This window comes from Lactuca virosa, chromosome 5 (assembly GCF_052849685.1).
Source record: "Lactuca virosa cultivar CGN04683 chromosome 5, Lactuca_virosa_CGN04683_v6, whole genome shotgun sequence".
Taxonomy (NCBI): domain Eukaryota; kingdom Viridiplantae; phylum Streptophyta; class Magnoliopsida; order Asterales; family Asteraceae; genus Lactuca; species Lactuca virosa.
In genome coordinates, this window is record NC_136430.1 from 33,383,330 (window position 1) to 33,405,931 (window position 22,602).

Genomic DNA, 22,602 nt, shown 5'->3' on the forward strand with positions numbered 1-22,602 from the left:
ACCAATCATTTAAGACATGCATGAATCGACAAAAAAGATGCAAGATAAGACTTAAGCGCAAATTACTTTTTCCGATTAAAATACCTCAATGGCGGAGCTACATGGGGAGTTGGGGTACTACAGTATCCCTAAAAAAATTATTTTAGATATAAAAATAAATTATTTGTAAACAGGTTCTATGTTATTGTACCCCCATGTAAAGGCATTGTACCATGTCTTTAATGCATGAGATTGAATAACTACATAAAATATATATTTTATGATTGCTATAACAAGTGTAGAGAGAATAAATCCAGGAACAGCATGAATGATCAATTTTTAAATGATTGTTTAGTCACTTTTATTTGCAAGGATGTGTTTCTACAAGTTCTTGGTGACATGGGCGTAGTCACTTACAAGCAAGGTGGGTCCTAGGACCCACCTAATTTTTTAATATTATATAGTATTTGTATAAAAAAAATACGAATTACCTCTAAAAGAAATTAGGAACTACCTAATACTATTTGACAAAATAAGAAAAACAAATAAATAAAAAATAATGGCGGGCTTATATTTAAATTTCAAAGCAAATGGTTAATACTTTCAAAACCTAACACACATCAGAGATAAAAAGAGAGTTGAAGCTGTTTGATGTTATAAAAATAAATTATGAATAGTTATTAGGAAATTTAAAAAACAACTCAACTCCTCTCATATTGTTGGTCGTACAAAATGGTTGTTGCAAATGAACTTTTTAAAAAGGAAAGAGACTCGGTCGTGTAAAGTAGTTTTTTTTTGTTGCAAAAATCAGGTTTTAGGGTTGAGTAGACTGATTTTACCAGTTTTTAGCTATTCTATCGGTCCGGTTGAACTTGAGTTTTTACAAACCGGTCGTTTTTTTATTGGTTCGACCCGACCCGATATGTCATATATAACGTTGACTCTTTGGGTTTTCCGTCTGCACTTAATTAGGAACCATGTGCAATTCTATTCTAGATTCGCCATTGCTTGGTGACGATATCATTGATCGATTTCAAGTAATGAAGCGTTGGCGGATTCAATTGTAATTTTTGCTTAAATTATATTTTTTCTCATTTACGAATTTAAATACTAAAAAACTATTTGCATTACTATTTTGAATCTTAATAATGTTTGTATCCCTGTATTAAAATTTCTGGCTCCGCCACTGAAATACATTATATTGTAGCTTATAATATTTGTTAGTTTACAACTTGGTGATAATGTAAGGTTTTGCTATATGCATATCTAATACGTTGTTTGAGAATTTTGACATCAATTCATTAAGAGAATATCTGCTGTTCAAAAAAAAGTTCATTTAATATCTATCATCAACCACTTTTTAAATGGATATATCTCAAATTTTGAAAACCTTCATAAGAGCACATATTAATTCTTGTCATTTGTTTGTATTCATTAAATTTATTAATTTATCTTTATTATATTAATAAATATGATATATCTATCTGAGTGATTATATATTTTATATAGTGGATAGTGGATATGACAATCCCATTTGAAATATGGAGTTGGGTAACTTTTGTATCAGCCGTACCCATATACTCCCTCCCCTGGAATGAGCAAAAGAAAACATTCGTATTTTTATATTGTTTATTTTCTATTCATTTATCTTTTATTACAAAATACAAATAGACAATAGAAAAATAAACTGAGTAAAAAAGTAATAATCTCAATATTTCAAATATCACAAAAAAAAACCTTATTTGGAGTTGAGATTTTACATGGTTTTGAAGCAAATCAAAGATTATTACACAACTTTGGAAATATAACGGATAACCGGGTGCCCGTTTCGCATCTTCCTAAAACAATTAACAATAAAAAAAAAATAGGGTCGGGATGAAGCAAAACTCATGAGTGAATTAATACAGCTTAAAATACAGAAGAGATTATTGAGTTGAAACCGAGAAAGACTGGTGACAACACAAGGCTCATATAAGATTAATGGTGAAGGAGACATAAGGATGAGTGTCAGCATCACCACCCAAGCTGCCCATTCCTCCATCATCTTCTGTTTTCCAGAACGTGCTGCACAACAATACCCAAATCCAATCTCATCAAAAACGGTTATTCAGTTGGATCAGATAAAACAAACAAACAAACGGATTGGGGTGGGAGGGATAGCGTGGGGGAGGGGGTATTGAAGAACCTCCATTCCTCTTTTTTTTTTTTTTTTTTTTTTTTTTTTCTTTTGGCTTATTCAATTGTATTGTTGAGTGTTTGTGGTCTACAAGAGTCTTAATGTTGAATACCAACACCCATATCCTGTGGCTGTATATATCCAAAATTCTAGTCATGAAAAAGACAAGTTTTACCAAATGGTCCGCCCTCAATGGATAGGGTAACACATGCAAGAGGATTCATTCATTGTACCAGAAATACCTACATACACATTACACAATGGGGACTGGACCTCGTTTCTTGAACTCAATATAGGGTAAGGGAAGGGATATTGTTTGTTTGTTTCTTCAAGTATAAGACTTAAACTAACTAGTTAATTTTAGTCAGTGATGGAAGATTGATAGAAAATTAGAAATTATATTATAATTTATATGACAACTTGCCTGTTTGAACTGCTGCATAGAGTTTCAAGGATGGAACCTACTTTCTTCTCACTCTTGACCGATGGTGACAGCACAACAGACTGAAACCAACCGAATAAAAGTTTTATTTATTAAAAAAAAACATATGAAGGAAACCGTTTGGATGTGATGCAAAATTTAATTACCAGAAATGAAGGTGGCAATCCGTATCTCAAAATGCTCTCAGCAAACAAACGTACAACACAAAAGTGCATCCAGGAAGTGAAAACCTGCAGTTGGGTTGAAGTTAAGTTGGTAACATTTAGGTGTGTTTTAATTTTCTTAATCAACTTAGTCTGTAACTTATATATGGATATGATTATGGGTGGCTAACAGAAGGGCCTAGAAGGAGCCCAATCCACATTGAAATGGAAAAGCCCACACTACCAGTACCACTATGATTATGCTTGTTGAGATTCAAACAAACCCTTGACCATTTCTGCAATTATACCACCCTCAAACCAACATACTCAAATTGTTTACAACAAAAGTCAAATGGATTTATTCAACAAAATTTAATAAATAGTTTTGTACTCATATTTAATATATCACATCATATCATATATGATGCAAAATAAAGAGTCAATCTACCCTCTACAAACTAATTTCTATTGAGGTTTGCTAGCTAATAGTTGTGAACAAGCATGACTTAACCATAATAAGTTCCAACATTAATAGCAAGAAGAAGATTCTCAGAGATACAAGTACCTCCCCATAACTTGTATAACACCAATTCAAAAGAGAGTTTCTCAGGGATTCCTGGTCTTCAATCAGTTTTTCAAGCTCCTGCTTTCGACTCTCTTGAGTTTCTGAATTATATTCAAAATCGCGAATCTGAACCACAATTTCAAATCAACAATCAACCTTAACAAAACTTGCATGTTACCACAAATTAAGACAAAGGAAAAGGTTTCCAGTTACATGTTTTAATAACCCTAGCCCCTAGGTTTTATATAAGTAGATTGATTGTTCAACTTCAATCACAGTAACAAACAAGCAACTTGATTGATGAAAAACTCACTTGAAACCCTCTTTCGCGTGCCTTGGTTCGAAAATTGTCAGCATCACGCACGAATAATGTCACAGTATAGATAGCATACTCATTGTCCTCATGTAAGTTCTTGGAGGATCTGGGGACCTAAAACAATTAGTTCAATCAAAGGGTAGAATTTCCAGAATAATATTCTTCAACTAAATTATGAAAATTATATGCAGCATCAATAAAAATCAAAACAGCATGGCTCCATTACCACATAAGTGGTCAGTGTCTCATAACTTGACAACCAATCCTTCTGTGAAAACTTGGGGACAACAGCAATGAGAGTGACCAAATGTTCTGAAGTCACAAGATCCTCTGGTGCCACTAAATTGGACAGATCACAAACAGCTAAGCTACAAAATTAAATGAGTCAGATCAGGTCAGGTGGATTATAAGAAATACAATAGAAACCTTTTTCTGTCCCTTGAATCCTACTACCTCACACTACTTATAAATCATTGATAGGCATTAATTAACAGATTTTTACCTTCCAGTCTGCTTTATGTTAATTGCATTGAGTTGACTGCGAACATTGTTATACTCAGCAATGCGTACCTGTCACAGTGCAAGCCACAAAAGCATCAAAAACCCAACCAAGTATATTCCAAATACATAGTATCAACTCAAGTAAGTAATTTGTGCTTCAACAAGGAAAACAATAAGGATAGTGTTGCAGATCACACGATAAAATGAGCAATCAATGTAATATTGTAGTGCATAGTACCTATTGATTTGTTTCTTGTATGTTTAGTGGGGCAAGAGAAGACAAATTAAATAGATTATTTTGGAGACGAAGTACATTTTGTACAACATTGTTACAGAAGAAAAATGAATGAGAAAATCAAAGAATCGAAAGAGTTTAATGGTGAATGGTGGAATCGATTGACCATTCTTTTTTTTTTTTCTATATTGTTCTTGGTCTTCTTCTGCATTGAGGACGTTTAACTAATCAAATCTACCATGCAAACACCTACATAACTTAGGTGATCGTACTCTCTCGGGTACATAATGGCTAAAAAAACTCTATAAGAATTCAAATTGACTAATTGAGTTCTTACAAACTCAAGCATGAATCCTTATTTGTTTTGCGTTCATATTTGTACTCAAACTTGAACAAGTTCAAATCAAGTTTGAGCTTGAATTACTTGATAAAAACTCAAAAGTATTCACAGCCCTATTTCTACCAACTAATACATGATATGCAATATTATGCATGTTGAAAAATGCCATGTGTTCCCAAACCATTTAGAGTATTCTATCATATGGAATTCAAAACTTTAAATCGAATTTATGATCAAACCGTAGAATCTTAGTTCCTCATTGCAGAAATCAACTCTGCTGCCTTACAAAATGAAATATTCAAATGCCATAAATGTCACTACAAACTCAGTATATCATTCTAAAAGTTGTTTGTTTCTAAACCTTCTTATTTCCCTTTGGAATGAATGATTCCAATGACAAAAAGGCTTTTTAATCCTCACTTTTGACATCTTTAGGAGGTGCAAAACTCCTGCTAAGCTGAGATCTTGTCCATGGATCCAATGCTGGCCTTTGAGGTGGTTGTGGAGCTGGGGGTTTCGACTGCCTAAGCTCATTCTCCCTATCTATAAACCTGTTAATAATTAAAAATATTCACAATACAAAAATACTGAAAAAACATGCATTAATTATAAATCCTCAAAGTCATGAAAAAAAAAAGAGCCATCAGACTGATAAGGTTTCAATGACAAATGAACATCATTAATCAATTTCAACTTAAGAGGAGTTGGGAGGGAAAAGAGAAGGGAAATAGGTAAAGGGTTAAGTGTCTGTCTTAATATATGTTTTTTTGGCTTAACCCATTAAGTCGTTCTGTCCAGATTAAGCCAAAAAAAAAAACATCCATTAAGCCCATTAAGTAAAAAAGAAACAGCTTACAAGTGCTATATGGATAAAGTGCTGCCTAGATAAATGACATTCAACATGCTTTGGAAAATGGAAGAAAAAAGTAAATGACAATAAAGGACTCGAAGCCAAAAGTGATAACAAATCTTACTCTATATGTGCCATTGGTGCAGCATCACCAACTCTTATACGAGTTCTAAGTACTCTTGTATATCCTCCTGCCCTATCTCTGCAGCAACAATATATTGTTTAACCATGGTTAATATTTGAGTAAATGAGAATAAAAAATTTTGACCAAAGGATGGGTTTGATGTTCACTTGTATCGGTAAGCCAGCTCTGTAAATAGTTTGTGAATGACATCATCCCCTCGCACAAAGGCAGCAGCACGCCTGGCAGCACAAAGGGTACCCTGCAAAAGTTATAGGGAAATACTATTAATCAATTGTATATGAAGTACCAAATGATAAAGAGAAACTATTTTGTAATGATTATATGGACAAATATGTAATTTAGCATCAAAACTTTAAAGTTTTCATCTAAAAGTGGAAAACTTTGCAATATTCATGAGGTTCATGATGGAGAGAATATGAAGTACAATAGTAATAGTAAGTTGCAGGCTGCACACACCTCTTTACCAAGCTGCACCATGTTATCAGCAAGACGGCGGACTTCTTTGGCCTAAAACTACAAGTAAAGGAAATGAAATATACAAAAAATACTAATAATAATAATAATACTAAAACAATGAAAGATAAAGAAGAAAACAGGGCCTATAGAACACATGTATCAACTGAATTGGCGAAACTACTAAAAACAATGAAATATAATTTACTAGGCTAGTAGTTCACCTTGGCAGCAGTAGTTTCTATTCGTTCATGCTTCACCAACTGAGAGACCATGGTCCTGAAGAAGTAGAACACTTTAGCGTTGTCTTCCTAGGTGGCATGCAATGGTAGATGCAAAAATGTTTGACAAAATGAGTATCACAAACCTGAGCATGGAGATTCGATGACCTGTAGGACGATTGAGCTTCCTGAGCTTTGTCATGATGTTTGACCAATGACTCTGTTTATGGTAGCATCATTCAGAATCATCTTCAATATAGTAACATTTCAGCTCAGATCATCAAGAAATATCGTATCAATGGGAATCTAGAGATAAAAACTAATGCATACTGGACTAAAAGTTCAAGATTGAAGCCTGAAATGTGTGCTATCAGATTCTTAATGCTTTTTTATTTTAATTAGCGAACAGGAAGGGATACCGCCTCGGTGCTAGATGGTTGAAATTATTACTGGTTAACAATCAACGAGAGCCATATCTTAATTTCCTACCAAATAAAAAACAAACTCCACTTCATTTTGAAAGAAAATGGAACAACGAATTATTCAACTTATAGAAAGTTGTATCAAAATTAAAACCCTAACAAGAGAGAAAACCAAAATTGATATTCATATACACACTTACTACTCTCTATGAGTATGCGTGTTTGCGAGGAGAGTGAGAGCGACCAGAGAACTAACCAGTCGAGATGGAGGAGCTGCTTCTGCTATTACTGCTGGTGTTGGCTAGACGGCGGAAACGATGATCCCATGCTTTATTACTAGAAAGAGGGCTAACTAAACGAGTCGCCTCCCCAACGTTTTAACTAGTGACAGAAACTACCCTCAAGGTAAACAATTGACAAAAACAAACCTTTTTTAATGAATACAAAAAACATGACTTGTGAATGTTAACAAAACTAAAAAATGAAAAAATATAATTAAGAATGATGTGCTTACGAAGACGTGTCTTTCCATAACATGGCATCAATGTACACATTTATACTTCAAAATATTAAATAAAATATAAATATAATTTGGTTAAAATGACAATGGTCAACACTTTAAAAGCCGCACACCTTAGTATAATAATGCATGATAAATTCTATAACTAACGTCTCGAGCAAAATGGACTAAACTACTTGAATTGTTAAACTATCTATTATACTCGTTATTCATTTTTTTTTATCATTTTGTGTAATGTCAATATCACATTACTCCCCTCCTACATCGTTCACACCCTCTTTCAAACCATATTATACTTATTTTTCATCTTTCAGGTGTAAAGTACAAGCAAACACAAACACGATATACGAATGAGAAAAAGGAAAAGACAGAATGAGAGAAGAATGACGACTCACAAAAGAATGAAAATATATGAGAGATATTGTAAGTAAGTCCCAAGCAAGTGTCACCAAGGGTCGGCTTGATGTTCCCGTTGGTACTCGAAGCCACCTTAGCACTCCGATCCTTTTTTCGAGGGATACGTAACATATAGCCTTATGGCATACATAGTGGGAGCTCAATAGAAAATGGCATATGGCTTAATGAAAGTTCTATGTATAATGGGTTGATGACATGCCATTCAATAACATGAAGAGTTCAACACTCATTAAACTATACGGTGAGTAAATGGTTGACCCTCATTATATATTATATTCGCTAAAAATCATATAGATATATTTTGATACTTCAATAAAATGTTTGTTTATTGTGTATTATATATAATAATATATTACGTTAGATAAAAAAAATTATTTTTGATTTATATACTAGTTTTTATTATATTTTAAAATAATATAAAATGTCATTTAAAAATGTATATTAATAATTTAAAGTTTTAATAATTAGCAAATAAATAATGTATAAAAATTAACATGATAAAACATCAATATTTTACTTGGATCCAAGTGACATGTCCGTGAAAAAACATGAGATTTTGAGGAACCATTATGAGAACATCAAAATAAAATATAGTAATTTGTACATATCATATCTTTTAATTAGTATATTTTTAGGCATCGTAATATTTGATTAATATCCTTTTATTTATCTAAACTTTTAGTTTTCATAACTTTTAAAATTTAGTTTATGTGTTTTTAACTAATGTATCTTTGAATTTTATGCAATATCAGTTCTATCTAAAAGTATTTAAAAAAAAGATAGGGAAATAATGATGCAACAATTTACTGAATTTTATAAAATTTAATGCATAGTAAAAAGGATGATAGAATTTTAATGGATTGTGAAATGTTTATATAGCAACTCATTGAACTTTTATAGAGTTCAATGTATCTTGGCTTCCTATAGTAGTTTTATATCATCTGAATAATTAGGACTTTTGAGAAGTTGTGATACATTAACAAAAGTATAGGGGATAGAAAGCAAGATAGTACATACTATAAGGGTGTTAAGTGCTACTTTTTGTTGCAACTATAAAATGTCTTCCATTTGCAAATCAGATCGAGAAGCCTTCAGAATCACTTCGTGATTTCCAACACCGACTGTGGTATTAGTATTATTCTCCGAAGAATTAGGGGCTTGGATTCTGTCGAATGCCTAGTGAATTGAAGTAACTGATCGAAAATCTCAGCGGATCAGTAAACGAAGTGGCATTAAATGAGGCTCTTACATTTGGCATTCATCGTTGCTTTAGCATCTGGAGTTGCAGCTATTCTCATCTATATCACCGGCGTTTCTAACCTAAGTATGTTTACTTTTGTTTTCTCTGAGTTGCATCTGCAAATTTTATATTATTTGTTTAGTTTGATTTGATGTTATAATTGCTACTCGTGAGTAGACGGAACACTCAACATTTCGGATGAAGAAATGGAAGCGTTGCAGTCGTTGCAAAGTGGATTTCAAAAGTGTGTGGTGAGTTTTTCATATAAATTAGTTGGATTCTTGATTATGAACTTGACATGAAATATTTTGTAGTAAAATGGAGTATTTACAAGTAGCTATATGACCTTAGATGGTTCAAAAAGCCAAATACGGCTATAGGTTGTTAAATTTGTAGCTATACTGAGTTCACTAGAGATATTATTGAATTGGGAAGCGTTAGCTAATGGATTATACTGTATTAAGTTTTCTGATTAAGCCTTCATGGCGTGAAGATCTAGGATAAAGCTACTAAGCTGATTCAGAGCATATTTGCGCCTTGATGCATATAGAGTACCAATTTATATATTGAGAATATAGAACCATCAAAAACGTAAAAGCCTGTTGTTTGGTAATTTCAGAGGTTTGATGTGTGCAACTGCATGCTGTGAATTGATGGAAAGAGTGCAAACCCTAATCCTAATGGATGCCTGGTGTACATTTTCATATATAACAAATATAAACACCTAACACATGCATTAATGTATCTGTTCCATACCAAAGTCAGGCTTGTCATATATGATTAAAAAGCTTATGCAGTAACTGTTAGAAGAGGAGCACTAATTGTCCATCACTATGATATGATGTGCTTACTTTGTTCACATTGATTCAGAGGGCCAATGGATTAGGACTGCAGGCTATCAATGGCAGAGACTACTGCAAAGTTACACTACAGTTCCCTAGTGATACCATCCCCAAATGGGTAGGTTATCTCAAATTTTTGAATTTTCATGATCTAACATCGTAAAGGTACCCTCAGGTACAAAGGGGTATTGCCTCTTGTTGGACAGATGTACCTATACCTTGCAGTTTGTAATTAATATCTGAATTATCGGCTTTCACAGAAAGACCCCAAAACTGGGAATGTAGAGGGCTTATCTTTCGAGTTCAATCTGTGTGAAGCAGTTGCCACATGGGAGCAGGTTAGTATCTAATGTCTACTCAGTTCTATACTTGTCGCCTTTTTTAAGCAATTTGTTTTTATGCCTAAGGAAATCTACACATGATGCCTTCTTATTTAACACAGAAAAGTTTGAATACATGATCTCGATATGTTATTATTTTGTCATGAGGCCACCTTATACTAAAGAAATTCCATGTGGGGGTTTCATCTACATTCTGTTAATGTTCTGTTTCTAATAAGCTGAGTTGTCCAGGTACGAAACAGTACAACCATTCTCACCAAGGAATTCATTGATGCTTTACCTAATGGATGGAAAGATTATGCATGGCGGAGGATTAATAAAGGAATACTCCTGTAAGTCTCAAACCATTACAAAAACAAAAATGCACTGGTAAATTCTAGTAAGGCATGTGAAACAGGCATTTCATTATTGTATTACTTTTATGTTCTATCTTTCAACCATACCCTCCTTTATCCAAAGAAAAGAAAAGAAACTCAGGTTGCCAAAAGTTAAATTTCTTCAAATTTCAAGAAGTAGTGATTTTTCAGTCTGATGTGTTGCATGTCTTATGCAGTAACAACTGTGCAAATAAAACTCTATGCATGGAGAAACTTTCTTTGGTATTACCTGAAACACCACCATATGTCCCACACCAGTTTAAACGCTGTGCAGTTATTGGTAACTCAGGAGATCTGTTAAAAACAAAGTTTGGTAAAGAGATTGATGATTATGATGCTGTTCTAAGGGAAAATGGTGCACCAATCCAGGTATGTATGTATCTATTACATCTAATTTTCAGCACATAATTAAAACTATTTAACTCTCTCTTCTCCCTCTTTTGTTGCAATGAAGAATTACACAGAACATGTGGGTCATAAAAGTACATTTCGCCTACTCAACCGAGGTTCTGCTAAAGCTCTGGATAAAGTTGCTGAGTTATATGGTATTGTAATAACTCTGCATGTGTGAACTTGATATGCTTTCACTACAAGCATACTAAACTTTTCACATTCTACAGATGCTGGAAAAGAGGTGCTGCTTGTCAAAACTACAATCCATGACATCATGAACAAAATGATTCGGGTGAGCATAATCGTTACTTGGCATCCTACTTTGACATGTCATTTTATGTTTTTTACAGGAGATAACAGTTGTGAATTTTATATTGTAGGAAGTTCCAATTCTCAATCGCGTATATCTCATGTTAGGTGCATCATTTGGTTCAGCAGCAAAGGGAACTGGGCTCAAGGCTCTTGAGTTTGCTCTTTCAGTATGTGATACAGTTGACATGTATGGATTTACAGTGGATCCCGGCTATAAAGAATGGTACACAAACTTATATAAACTTTTCTCCTATCTTTACATTGTTGATATTTGATAACAAAATATCGGTTGCTAAGAATTGTGCATTGTAACTGATATTTTCTTATTGCTTTCAGGACAAGATATTTCTCAGAGTCTCGACAAGGTCATACCCCGTTGCAGGGTAGGGCTTACTACCAGATGATGGAGTGTTTAGGAGTAAGTTCAGATAATCCACCTACTCCTTGTACAAGATTATTGTATAGTGTATACTGCTATTCCTGTTTTCCACTTTTTCCTAACTAATTTAATGTTTTTATTTTCTAAATGGAAAGCTTATCAAGATTCATTCTCCTATGCGGGCTGATCCAAACCGTGTTGTGAAATGGGTACCCAGCCAGAGTACTATCACTGCTGCCAGACGTGCATCAGAGAAAATGCTGAGGTATGTAGTTTTCACATTTAGTATTGTAATCCTCTTTATAGGGCGGGTTGATCCACCAACACTTTTTTGTTGATTTTTAATTGCATTAGCGATTAGTATGTTAAATATGATTAATGAAACTATTACTAAATAATAATCCGTTTAAATAAAAATCAAATTAGAGATTTGTAAACACTTGAGTATATTTCACGTTCACGTTTGCTGTAGCGTTTGACCCGTTATCAAAAACATATAACCAAAATTGAGCACCCATTTTTCACATGAATGGGTTGAAATGAAGATTGATTTGAATAATGAATAATGAATAATGAATAATGAATATGATATAGGTGGGTTGCAGCAGGGTCAGATGACCCACTGGCATCTTGTTCCATGATCAAAAAGAAGCTTCAGAAAAGTCAATATCCAAGCCTCAGAAAGGCTGCTTTGGATCATCAAAAATATGTGAAAGAGACGACAATGTACCCTTTGGAGCATAGTCCAGGACATAGTCAACTCTGCACAGTGTCCAACAGCTGAACCAACAACACCCATCCAATACGCATGTATGCTCAGAAAGTCAGTCAGAAGAACGAATGCCTGGAGTTCTGTGAGCTTCTGCAGGAGTAGCATACTAGCATAGACTTAACCATATACTGTAAGTTTCCATACCCTATCATACTAACCTATAAATTAAGTCGCATGTGGTTTGTTTACACACGAAAGGACTGGAACTGAATTGGACAAGCTTTCCCAAGCTATATTCTAATGATAAGGATGAGGGCATTTACGTCTTTTGCTACAGACGAGAGATTGACACTTGAGAGCGAATCACTGTCCTACCTTTTTGGGCGTAGTCAAAATCTTGCTAAGAAACACTGCCTTAGAAAACTGAATCCTACAGTGTTATTGCCCTGGCACTGTGGCACATTATTCTTAATTTGGGTTTTGTACTCTATTTTCCTTCCAGGTTGGCTGGCATTTCTGATCACATCTGGAGGAAGTTTTGGTTTCATTGCAACACACTTGTAAAATTATGTATTCATTGCTCTTTCATTTTGTACACATCATTTATGTTTTTGCTTCTTTATAGGTTTTACTGTATTCACTGCTTGGGTGCCAATTCTGAAGAGGTTCTGGTTCTAATATTTGTAATTGAAATAGTTGCTAGGAATCTGATATCCTCCGTGTCAACTGGTTATATATATTTTTAACTTATTTTTTAACATTCAAACTAGATAAAATCTGGCTTCAACAAGCTCAAGTCACTTAAACTTAAATAACCGAATAAGAATTGTATTCATAATATGCAAACCAAATGGCAAGATGGTAAAAACAATAAAGTTCTTCAGACTATCATTTCTCTTTCTTCTGCTCTTTGTACAGCTTCTATTTACCGTTTTCATATACAATTGACAATTGTTTCAATGAATAGTGTAAACTACATTTTTAACTGGCATCCAGTGAATGCTAATGGCCAAGTAACATAAACATGATGCACCACACAACATATGTTTAAAAAAGTATCACAATCAAAATGTCTTAATAAAGCTCATCATATACAAAGTTTACAAACAACAATCGATAATCCCATTTCACCAAATTACTACTTACATCCATGCCGCCACCTCAATATTAGCATTTTGTCATAAACTAGTTGAAGCATAACTCAACAGCAAAACATCCATTTCCAGGCCTCGTGGCTTTGTGAGGAGCCCGTAAATTACAAATAAAACAAAACCATTTTATCATAAATGCTTCTAGCTACTGATATACAAGAAATGGCTTAGATAACTCCATTTTTAACCATTGACTTGCTAAATTACAGCAGTTATTAGCATTCTTCTTTAAGAAAGCATCAGCAAGATTACAGATGATTTAACTACTAACATTTGAAGCCAAAAAGTGAGGCAAATTACACGCAAACAAACCATTTTTTACCAAAAACACTACTATATCTTGATAACTCTTAACCATTAACTCACTAAATTGCAGCAGTTATTAGCATTCTTCTTTAAGAAAACATCAGCAAAATTAAAGATAAAATGCATCCTTTGAAGCCAAAAATGAGGTAAATTATAGATAAATCTTTCTTAAACCATTAATTCACTAAATTGCAACAGATATTAGCATTTTTCCTTAACAAAACATCATCAAGGTTAAAGATAATCCAACTGGTATCTACAAACCATAAAACTGCATCATTCAACACAACTTGAACAACAAAATCTATCCGGTAGCTCTTTCCTCATTGAACTTCAAAAGTTATTGACATTCTTCCCTAAGACAACATCCGCAAAAATTATAGCTAATCCGACACTAATCTACATACCATAAAACTGCATCATTTGAGGTCAAAAAGTGAGGTAAATTAGGAGTAAAACAAACCATTTTATGACAAACAAATTATTACTATCAAAGTACAAGAAAAAGGCTCAAACCAGTCCAGTTTTAGACCTTCTGTCTTTGCAATTAGCATGAATCGCATTCATCATGAGAACCCTTTACCGAGTTTTTCAATCGAACAGAACATTTTTCTCCGTGATCCTACTGCATTTATTCCCATATCTTTAAGATCCTCTAATGTCAATAATGGCAAAACTTCATCATCAACTTCATGTACTTCAAAAACTGGAGCATACCTTCCCAAACCTAATTGATTCAACCAAACCCTAACTCCATTCCTTTCTGGATGGTTATTGTTCCAATTTCTTGCATCAGTATCAGAAGGTCCATCTGAAACCCTAACCCTAGTTTCTTTACCTCTATTCCCACCACCGTAATCCAATTCCATTTCGTTATCCATCGAAAAATTCAAACTCTGATCATCATCATATTCGAAATCATCCGCATCATCAAATTTCTCATCTCCTTCATCCATTTTCGATCCCCAATTGGATCTAACACGTTTTGTTGCAGAAAACCCCCTTTTTGATTTCGAACAACCCCTAGCTTTCCAACTCCCAATCAAACCGTTAGTATTATTATTGTTACCATTGTTCATATTATGATGATTCACATTTCCTCCATCTTTATCTTCAACGACATCTTGTAATTCTCCGTTAACTGCGCCACCGCCGGTTGTTAGATTTACGAGGGGCCGGGTTTTCGAAGATTTGGAATCCTTAGATGAAAACTTCCATTGATGTTGCTTGGTTCTTCGTTGACTATCATATATATGTTGATCTCCGATGTCGCCTAGTCGAACGCTTGGCCTACGCTGCCGTTTTGGTGGAGCCACCACCTCAGCCTCTACCGGAACACCCACCAAAGGCCCCCCTCCACCTCCATTGATTTGACCCTCCACCGATGGTGGTAGCTCAGACATTTTCCCCGTAGTGTAGAAATGTAAAGAGATACTTGTGAAGTGCCTATGTATGTGTGTATATATATATATATATATATATATATATATATATATATATATATATATATATTTATCTCGTCAACATAAATGTATAATCTTGATTTTGTTTAGGGGGCGTTTGGGATTGCTTTTCATGCTATAAATTTTTTTTTTTTTTTTTTACAAAAGTCCTTTTTGTTTTTTTTTTTATTTTTCACAAAATATAATTTTAAAATGTGTTTTGGTTCATTTTTTGACTTTTCAAAAGCTAAAAATCTAAAAGTTGCAAAAAATCACAAATTCATGACTTTTCAAAAACTTATTTTTGTTTTTTGGGTCCTATTTTGGACACGCCACTCTACAAAACACCAACCTATATATTAGGTTTGCTTTTTAGGTGAATTATGGTAATTATCATCATATAATTATTATTGACTTTACTTTTTAAATCATCATCACAATATAATTATTATCTGACTAACTTTTATTATTATTTCATTATTATATAATCTATAAATCATTATTATTTAATAATTACATTTTTTACTAACTTAATTAATATTAATAAATTTATATTTATTTTTTATTAAGATAAAAAAACGACAATAATATAGTTTTTATAATATAATAACATATATAATATTATAAAAAAATAAATTATAAATAAATTTTCATCAACCTAATATCATTGATATTATAAATAATATTATAAGAAATAAAATCCGAACAAATCTTCATCATTTTTTTTAATTTTAAATATTACATAACAAAAATCCGAGACAAAAATAAACAACAACTAATCATCTATAGTCATAAAAGATCTTTCCGTAGGTCTGAGTCGCTTATAAAATTCTAGACGCGACTTATACATAGTTTGTCATTCGGCTGCGGACGGGTCTTTGTGGCGGATCCATAATGCTGAAATAGGAGGCATCGGATACTCTCCTTCTAACTGTACCATCACATAGTGGTTGATGTATACAAGTGCAAATGTAAGGACACGATGATTTTGAAACTCACTAGGACCTCTCCATAGAGGGAAAAAGGTTACAGGGCCCACTGTGGTCAAAAATTGGACAATCACACCAAACCTGTTGGCTATCAGGATACCTGTCTCAGGCATAAGCATATAGTGTTCTGGTGGTGCTGTCCTATCTGTCATGAAGAAAGACAATGAATCAAGTACTCCATTGCATCCAATGAAAACTCTAGAATAGTCTTCATATGACGTCAATAACTCATCATACAATTGCTGGCGAATGAAAAGCCACTCATTTTCATCATACCCGAGTCGGTTCATCGTTCAAGTCGAAGAATGATGAAGTATGCCTAGTCGGTTCATCGTTCAAGTCGAAGAATGATGAACTATGCGTAGGTGGTTCCTGATTCAAGTCTGAACAACTGTATCGGTGAGGAGCTTGACTTTGATGGTGACCATGCTTCACTTTTGGGCGTCCACGGTTATTTTTCTTAACCGAAGGATCATTGATCATAATTTTTGAGGATCGATTATCTCTTCCATCTTTCTTATATAACTGTATTTGACATGATCTGGTTGATTGTTGAATTTTTTCTTCCACCTTTGCATATGATCATCAACATTAAGATTTCCATAATCCACAAATACACAAGGCTTAAAATCAAGCGTTCTCCAAAAAATATCAATTGAATCCAACGGAATAAGTGAACCTATAGTAAAAAAGTCAAAATGTTATAAACTGATTATACATATAAACCTTGTCAATTTAATACAATACATGTGACATACCTGCATCGACATACATCGCAAGTTCGTGAGCGCATGGTAAACCAAAACATGTTCGTAGTTGACAGCCACAATTCTCAGGAGTTGGGACAAATCCTTTTAACCGATGAAGCTCTTCCAAGATTTTATCCAAAGCATGCTCTGAAACATGATGTCGTAGTGAATTGAATATCTCATCCTTAAACTTTGGCTTACGAATGATTATGCTCCTTGTGAAACTCTCTTTGATAGCTGTATCTTGTGACTGTACAACTGTTTCAATAACATATATGAATTTATCCAAATCACGTTTTCGAGATGTCAGGTGTTTTTTTAGCTTAGCGTGCTGGCTCTCAACTCTATTTGTTGTTGAATTTCCAAAATTGGTGCTTTTGTCAGTCCACAATGATACAAATTTGTCGGGATACTTCTCCAACCAAGTATTGTAAAGATACCCAAAAACAACTAAAATGTGAAGAAAAATCAAATTAGTATGATTGAATGAATAATAATTATTAAAGAAATTAAGAGTTTAGGATATATATTAATGATACCTGGATCTTTGGACAATAACGATTGAAGTTCTGCATACGCTTGCATGTATGCACTCGGTGTCGGAGATTCGACTAATTTCTTCCACATTGGATGAAGAGAACCCCAAGTCTTATCTGATTTGATACGTTTCCTACAATGCTTTGTTATATCGTTGAATATATGCCACCTACAAAGTAAATGATTACTTTGTGGAAAAACATCTTCGCACGCCTTCATCAACACCAAATCTCTATCTGTGACGATGACACGAGGACAAAGAGAATCGTTAATCGTCAATTTCAAACAAGTCAATGCCCGCACGTAGTTGCTTGTTTTTTCGCTATGCATGAATGCGAAAGCTATGGAAAACGTTAGTCTCGTAGAAGTGACACCAACAATCTCCAGAAAAGGAAGATTATACTTGTTTGTTTTGTATGTAGCATCCATCAACACCACATACGGAAATGCTTGCCACATCTGTAATGATATTGGGTGCATAAAAAACAACTCCTCTAACTCGTTAGTGCTCTCATTTAAACGGTACTCATAATTATACCCTTTAGTATGCAAAATGTGCATGAGATTTTGTATCGGGCTTCTACCTTCTCGTTGAGATATCGTAAACTTATGGCCACAATTGTATATAGTTTTCAGTGAAGACACGTTATTTTCATTTTGCCGCTTTATTGTTGACAAAATATCTAGCGGTTTAACATTCAGCTCTGTCAAATCATGTACCAAACGAGTCTCTTTATCCGACAATCGCATTGCAAATGAACGACCCTCCATATATATTGATGGTTCGTGATTGTGATCATCACGTACGACCTGTAACTTCCAACCATCTTGTGCCTTCAAATACTTTGCTATCAATTCGAATGGACAATTAATTTTTTTTGTTTCCGCATTTTTACTTCTGGGTATACCACTACGATCACAACAAAGAAATACTTTAGATTTGAATCCAAAAGTTGTTGCCTTCGATCGTTTAGTGACTGTAACATAACCTTGAGAACACACAATATTTTGTACCCAATTCTTCAAATCTTCAAGAGATCTAAAAACCTAAAAATTAAGAGTTAAAAAATCGATAAATATATCAAATAAATATACACATATAAATTACATATTAAAAATACATACTTCGTTGGTAGAAAATTCTGAAATCTTCGCCATTTTCTCCTGCAAAATTGAATAAGAATTTTTTTATTAAGAAATAATAAAAATTAATTAAAAACACAATTTTTTTTTAAAAGAAAAATCTGATTTAATATTGAAAGTTTGAATAGGCTAACGTCTTATATTGTTTAGCCCAAAGTCTAATTTGTCTTAAGCCCAAAGTTTAATTTTTTTAGCCAAAAGCCCACGACAAATGCAACCCATATTTCCCACATAAATACATAAAACCCTAAATTTTATCCTCACATTCATCCAAGTTCCTCCAGGTTCCACCCTCTCTTGCAGCCACCGACGTCGCAGCCTTGCCGCCTCGCCGGACCACGAAGTCACCGCCTCGCTACCATCGATCGTTGTATTCTCTCTCACTCTCTCTTCACACGTTTTCCAGTCAGACCAAATGGGTATTTCATTTTAAATCAAGTGAGAGTAAGAACATACCTGAGTATTTCCGGCCAACTATCAGGCTCCGACGACGTTTTTTCCGATTATCAATGCACGTCCAACAACGCCTTTTCCATCCAAAACTGCTACGACGACGTTTTCTCCGTCCAAAAATGCTCCGGCGAGGGTTTTCCGTCCAAAAATGCTCCCACAGTTTTTTTTTTCCTGCGATGTATTTAAGTGGAGTTTTTTCTGTTGTGTATAATTTTTACTTCTGATTTGAACAGTAAATTAAATAGGATGGTAATTTTTAATTTTTATGGTATTTTGTGCATTTGATTTGTGTATATCAATAAAGTTTATTTTCCAGTAAAATTAAATTTCTTCTTGAGCATAAAAGAGAGTGAACGGACTTGCAGATCGTGATTTTTTGTTGAGGTTATTTTCTTTTTAGATTCATTGACTTTAAAGCCCTACAAAATAAACATTTTAAGATAAAAAACAAAAAAAAAAGTTAATTATCTAGGGTAATGAAAGTTGACTGTATTGGAAAAAAAAAGCCAACGAAAGTTTGACTGCATGGGAAAAGAAAAAAGAAAATGTCAGCACATAGACTTAGACTAGTGTGTAGTAGGTTTCCCATAGACTGGTGTGTATAAAGAAATTCCCAAAAGTTGAGTATAAAGAAATTCCCAAAAGTTGACTGTAGTAGGGTTTTTTTTGCCAAAAAGTTGTTTTAAAAAAACTTCTTGAAATGCCCAAACATCTTTTTTTAACTTTTAGCTTTTTGGAAAAGCTAAAAGTTCTTAAATTTATTTTAAAATATTTCTCAAAAACCCTCTAAAATTTTAAGTTTATATATATATATATATATATATATATATATATATATATATATATACATATATATATACATATATATATATATATATATATATATATATATATATATATTTGTTTAGTGTAACATCCGGATTTCCAGGTATCATAATTTAAATATTTGTTTTGAAATGAGAAGAGGGACTCGACGAGTTGACGCCTAAACTCGTCGAGTGGGATCGCGACTGATGACTCGGATTAATGAATGGACTCGACGAGTCCGCGCTGTGGACAGAAACCCTAAATCTTTGGGTCAGTGCCCTATTTAAAGGCACTTATGGCCTTCATTTGCGGCCACCTTTCCAGAGAGAGAACCCTAACAAACTTTGGGTGTGTAGAATGAGAGAGAGAGAGAGAGAGCTATCTTGAGCTAGTTGGTGTGATTTTGCAAGGAGGAAGAAGTTTCCAACTAGAAGGAACCAGAGGAGGTTGTTGATCTGAGTTATTCAAGCAAGGAGCTTCATTCTGAGGTACCAAATCGACCCCCCCCCCCTTTCTTCCCTATTGTGTAGATTCCATTTATTGAGGATTAGGGCTTGAATCACCTCCTTATTGGGGTATTAAATGCATCAAACCCCTCTTGAAAGTTGTGTTATAGATATGGACCTTTCTAGGTCCAGAGAGCCAGAAAGTATGAAGCTTTAGTAGAGAAATCATAGGGTTTTGAAGCTAGGAAGCATTAATGGGGTTTCTATGGTATATTATGCAAGATACACCATGCATGGACACCAAGTTCAGACCTTTACGTGATTTTTGGGTGTTAGAAGGCCAGATCTATAAGTTAGAGAAACAGATCTGACCTCAGAAGGTCAAATGAGTAATACCATGGAGGAAACTCGTCGAGTCCATAAGAGAACTCGACGAGTCGGATCGTGTTGCTCCGCGATTCGTGATCAGTGGTAACCCGTCGAGTGAAAGGTTAACTTGGCGAGTCGAGTGAGGCCTTAGGAGGATTCAGAGGACACGCATGGACTCGCCGAGTCACCCGAGTGCACTCGACGAGTCTGGTCAAAGTAGGACCGTTGACTGGAGTTGACTTTCGTTGACTTTTAGGGTTTGGTCAACATTTGGACATTTGGACCATTGGAGGGGTAAAATGGTCTTTTCCCCTTCTGGGAGATTATAGGAAGGGATTAGTCTAGCCTATGAGAATCGTTGTTGATTAGAGGTAAATTACTTTATGTGATTAGGCGGAGGCTTGATCAGTATTTCGAGTTCGAGACTTTCCGAGGTTATCCGAGGTGAGTCTTCTCACTATATATTACCTAGAGTGGTATCTATGTGCATACCGGAGGGTCTTATGTGTATGTGTATGTTTGAGATTTATGTGCTTTGTGTTATATGTATGCTATGTGTTATATAGACCGGACCAGTGGGTCCAACGACTTATGAGGCCAGAGGGTCCTCGATCAGACCGGACCGGAGGGTCCAACGATTTAGACCGGACCAGAGGGTCCAACGAGCTAGACCGGACCGGAGGGTCCAACGAGCTACGGGACTGGAAGGTCCTGCTGAGACACATTGGCCAGAGGGTCATACCGAGTTGTAGCCTTGAGTGGCTTATGTGCTGTACGTGGTATTTTGGGGAACTCACTAAGCATTTATGCTTACCGTGTTATGTGAATTGTGTTTCAAGTACTAGCGAGGATCGCGGGAAGGCGCCAGCATGATTTGTACACACTGGCTGAGGATTATGTTTTGAGATTTTGGGATATGTTTTATTGTGATGACATTTGATACACATGAGATTTTGAGAATATTATATGAGTTTTATTGTGTTGGAAAAATGAAAAATTGTTTTAAAATTTACGTCATTACATTTAGGGCCATAGGGGTACCCTTACCATATTGTTTTTGTTTGAAGACCACGAAAATATATTAGGCTATTCGTGTCGTGTCTTGCGTATGATAATAACTATGTTGTTAAAATATGTAAAAATTTACAATTTACCTACGTTTTCTTTGTCATTTATATATCGTTATCAAAGACTTTTATAAACACATATTTTTTAATGAAACTGACTAACCTATGGTTTAATTAGTTTTTGAAGATACGAGTCTTTGTGTAATGTGTTCGATAGTAAATGACGACAGATGTGCTATATTAATATTATGGTGAAGTTCATAAAATCGATATATTTTATCAAGAAGATGTACCTAAAAGTTACTTTGTAATGAAGTAAAGAAGATGACATTATAAGACAAAAAATGTTGCATATGTCGTTTGTTTATGTTAGATTGCAATAGAAGGTTGATAAAAGTTAAATGGCCTTAACAGTATATTCCAATAGACCAAACTTTATATATCAAAATTTATGATATGAGTTAAATTATTAAATATAAAATGATAATTATAATTTAAATAATAAAAATAAAATAAAATAAACAAAGATTGTCAAAATAGGCGTTTCATGTTGGTTAAGCTTAATTTGAGAAGTAAAAAAGGAAAATTCAATTTGTGAAATTTTGAGCATAATTGAAAGATTTTTTTTTAAAATTTCTTATTAATACTATTCTCTACATTTGATTTAATTAATATTCCTGAATCTCAAATACTTTTTAAATCAATCAACCCCTGAGTACACTCTTCTTATTTTGAAATTTGAGTTCCTTAAGGCAATCGATGTGTAACATCCTAAAATTTAATACCAAAAATTTCATTTTTAATTAAGTTATTATAAAACCA

General features: G+C 34.1%; 6 protein-coding genes across 8 annotated transcripts; 1 reads left to right on the plus strand and 5 right to left on the minus strand.

The window, feature by feature from the left end:
• Positions 1-1,671: 1,671 nt before the first annotated feature.
• On the minus strand, positions 1,672-5,106 carry LOC145111127 (V-type proton ATPase subunit C-like; the record flags this gene model as incomplete). Its single annotated transcript, XM_079047425.1, has 8 exons — positions 1,672-2,043; positions 2,580-2,659; positions 2,744-2,827; positions 3,306-3,431; positions 3,619-3,735; positions 3,848-3,989; positions 4,124-4,191; positions 5,059-5,106. Coding segments are annotated over 8 exons (762 nt in total), but the record flags the coding sequence as incomplete, so codon positions are not given.
• Positions 4,124-7,105, minus strand: LOC145115503 (uncharacterized). Of its 2 annotated transcripts, XM_079051799.1 has the most exons (8): positions 7,045-7,105; positions 6,513-6,586; positions 6,370-6,424; positions 6,149-6,199; positions 5,839-5,930; positions 5,672-5,749; positions 5,059-5,248; positions 4,124-4,191 (listed from the first exon to the last, which is right to left on the minus strand). In XM_079051799.1, the coding sequence occupies exons 2-7, from the start codon at positions 6,566-6,568 to the stop codon at positions 5,107-5,109; spliced, it is 474 nt and encodes a 157-aa protein (XP_078907925.1). In that variant the 5' UTR covers positions 6,569-6,586; positions 7,045-7,105; the 3' UTR covers positions 4,124-4,191; positions 5,059-5,106. The 2 variants fall into 2 exon arrangements, with proteins under 2 accessions (XP_078907925.1, XP_078907926.1); XM_079051800.1 differs by lacking the exon at positions 4,124-4,191 and having other exon boundaries at positions 4,870-5,248.
• A 1,715-nt stretch (positions 7,106-8,820) lies between these two features.
• LOC145117468 (Glycosyltransferase family 29 (sialyltransferase) family protein) lies at positions 8,821-13,071 on the plus strand. 2 transcript variants are annotated; one of them, XM_079053757.1, is made up of 13 exons: positions 8,821-9,049; positions 9,143-9,216; positions 9,836-9,925; positions 10,068-10,145; positions 10,380-10,480; positions 10,702-10,894; positions 10,980-11,070; positions 11,146-11,210; positions 11,299-11,453; positions 11,567-11,648; positions 11,765-11,874; positions 12,204-12,511; positions 12,824-13,071. In XM_079053757.1, the coding sequence occupies exons 1-12, from the start codon at positions 8,962-8,964 to the stop codon at positions 12,391-12,393; spliced, it is 1,317 nt and encodes a 438-aa protein (XP_078909883.1). In that variant the 5' UTR covers positions 8,821-8,961; the 3' UTR covers positions 12,394-12,511; positions 12,824-13,071. The 2 variants fall into 2 exon arrangements, with proteins under 2 accessions (XP_078909883.1, XP_078909884.1); XM_079053758.1 differs by having other exon boundaries at positions 12,947-13,071.
• A 997-nt stretch (positions 13,072-14,068) lies between these two features.
• LOC145111335 (uncharacterized) lies at positions 14,069-15,216 on the minus strand. The gene is made up of 2 exons (XM_079047623.1): positions 14,295-15,216; positions 14,069-14,192 (listed from the first exon to the last, which is right to left on the minus strand). The coding sequence occupies exon 1, from the start codon at positions 15,179-15,181 to the stop codon at positions 14,345-14,347; it is 837 nt and encodes a 278-aa protein (XP_078903749.1). The 5' UTR covers positions 15,182-15,216; the 3' UTR covers positions 14,069-14,192; positions 14,295-14,344.
• Positions 15,217-16,076: 860 nt separating this feature from the next.
• Positions 16,077-16,499, minus strand: LOC145111128 (uncharacterized). The gene has a single exon (XM_079047426.1). The coding sequence runs from the start codon at positions 16,497-16,499 to the stop codon at positions 16,077-16,079; it is 423 nt and encodes a 140-aa protein (XP_078903552.1).
• A 189-nt stretch (positions 16,500-16,688) lies between these two features.
• On the minus strand, positions 16,689-18,653 carry LOC145111129 (PKS-NRPS hybrid synthetase cheA-like). Its single transcript, XM_079047427.1, has 4 exons — positions 18,621-18,653; positions 17,498-18,542; positions 16,968-17,408; positions 16,689-16,888 (listed from the first exon to the last, which is right to left on the minus strand). Exons 1-4 carry the CDS (start codon positions 18,651-18,653, stop codon positions 16,689-16,691), a joined length of 1,719 nt encoding a protein of 572 aa, XP_078903553.1.
• Positions 18,654-22,602: the final 3,949 nt, after the last annotated feature.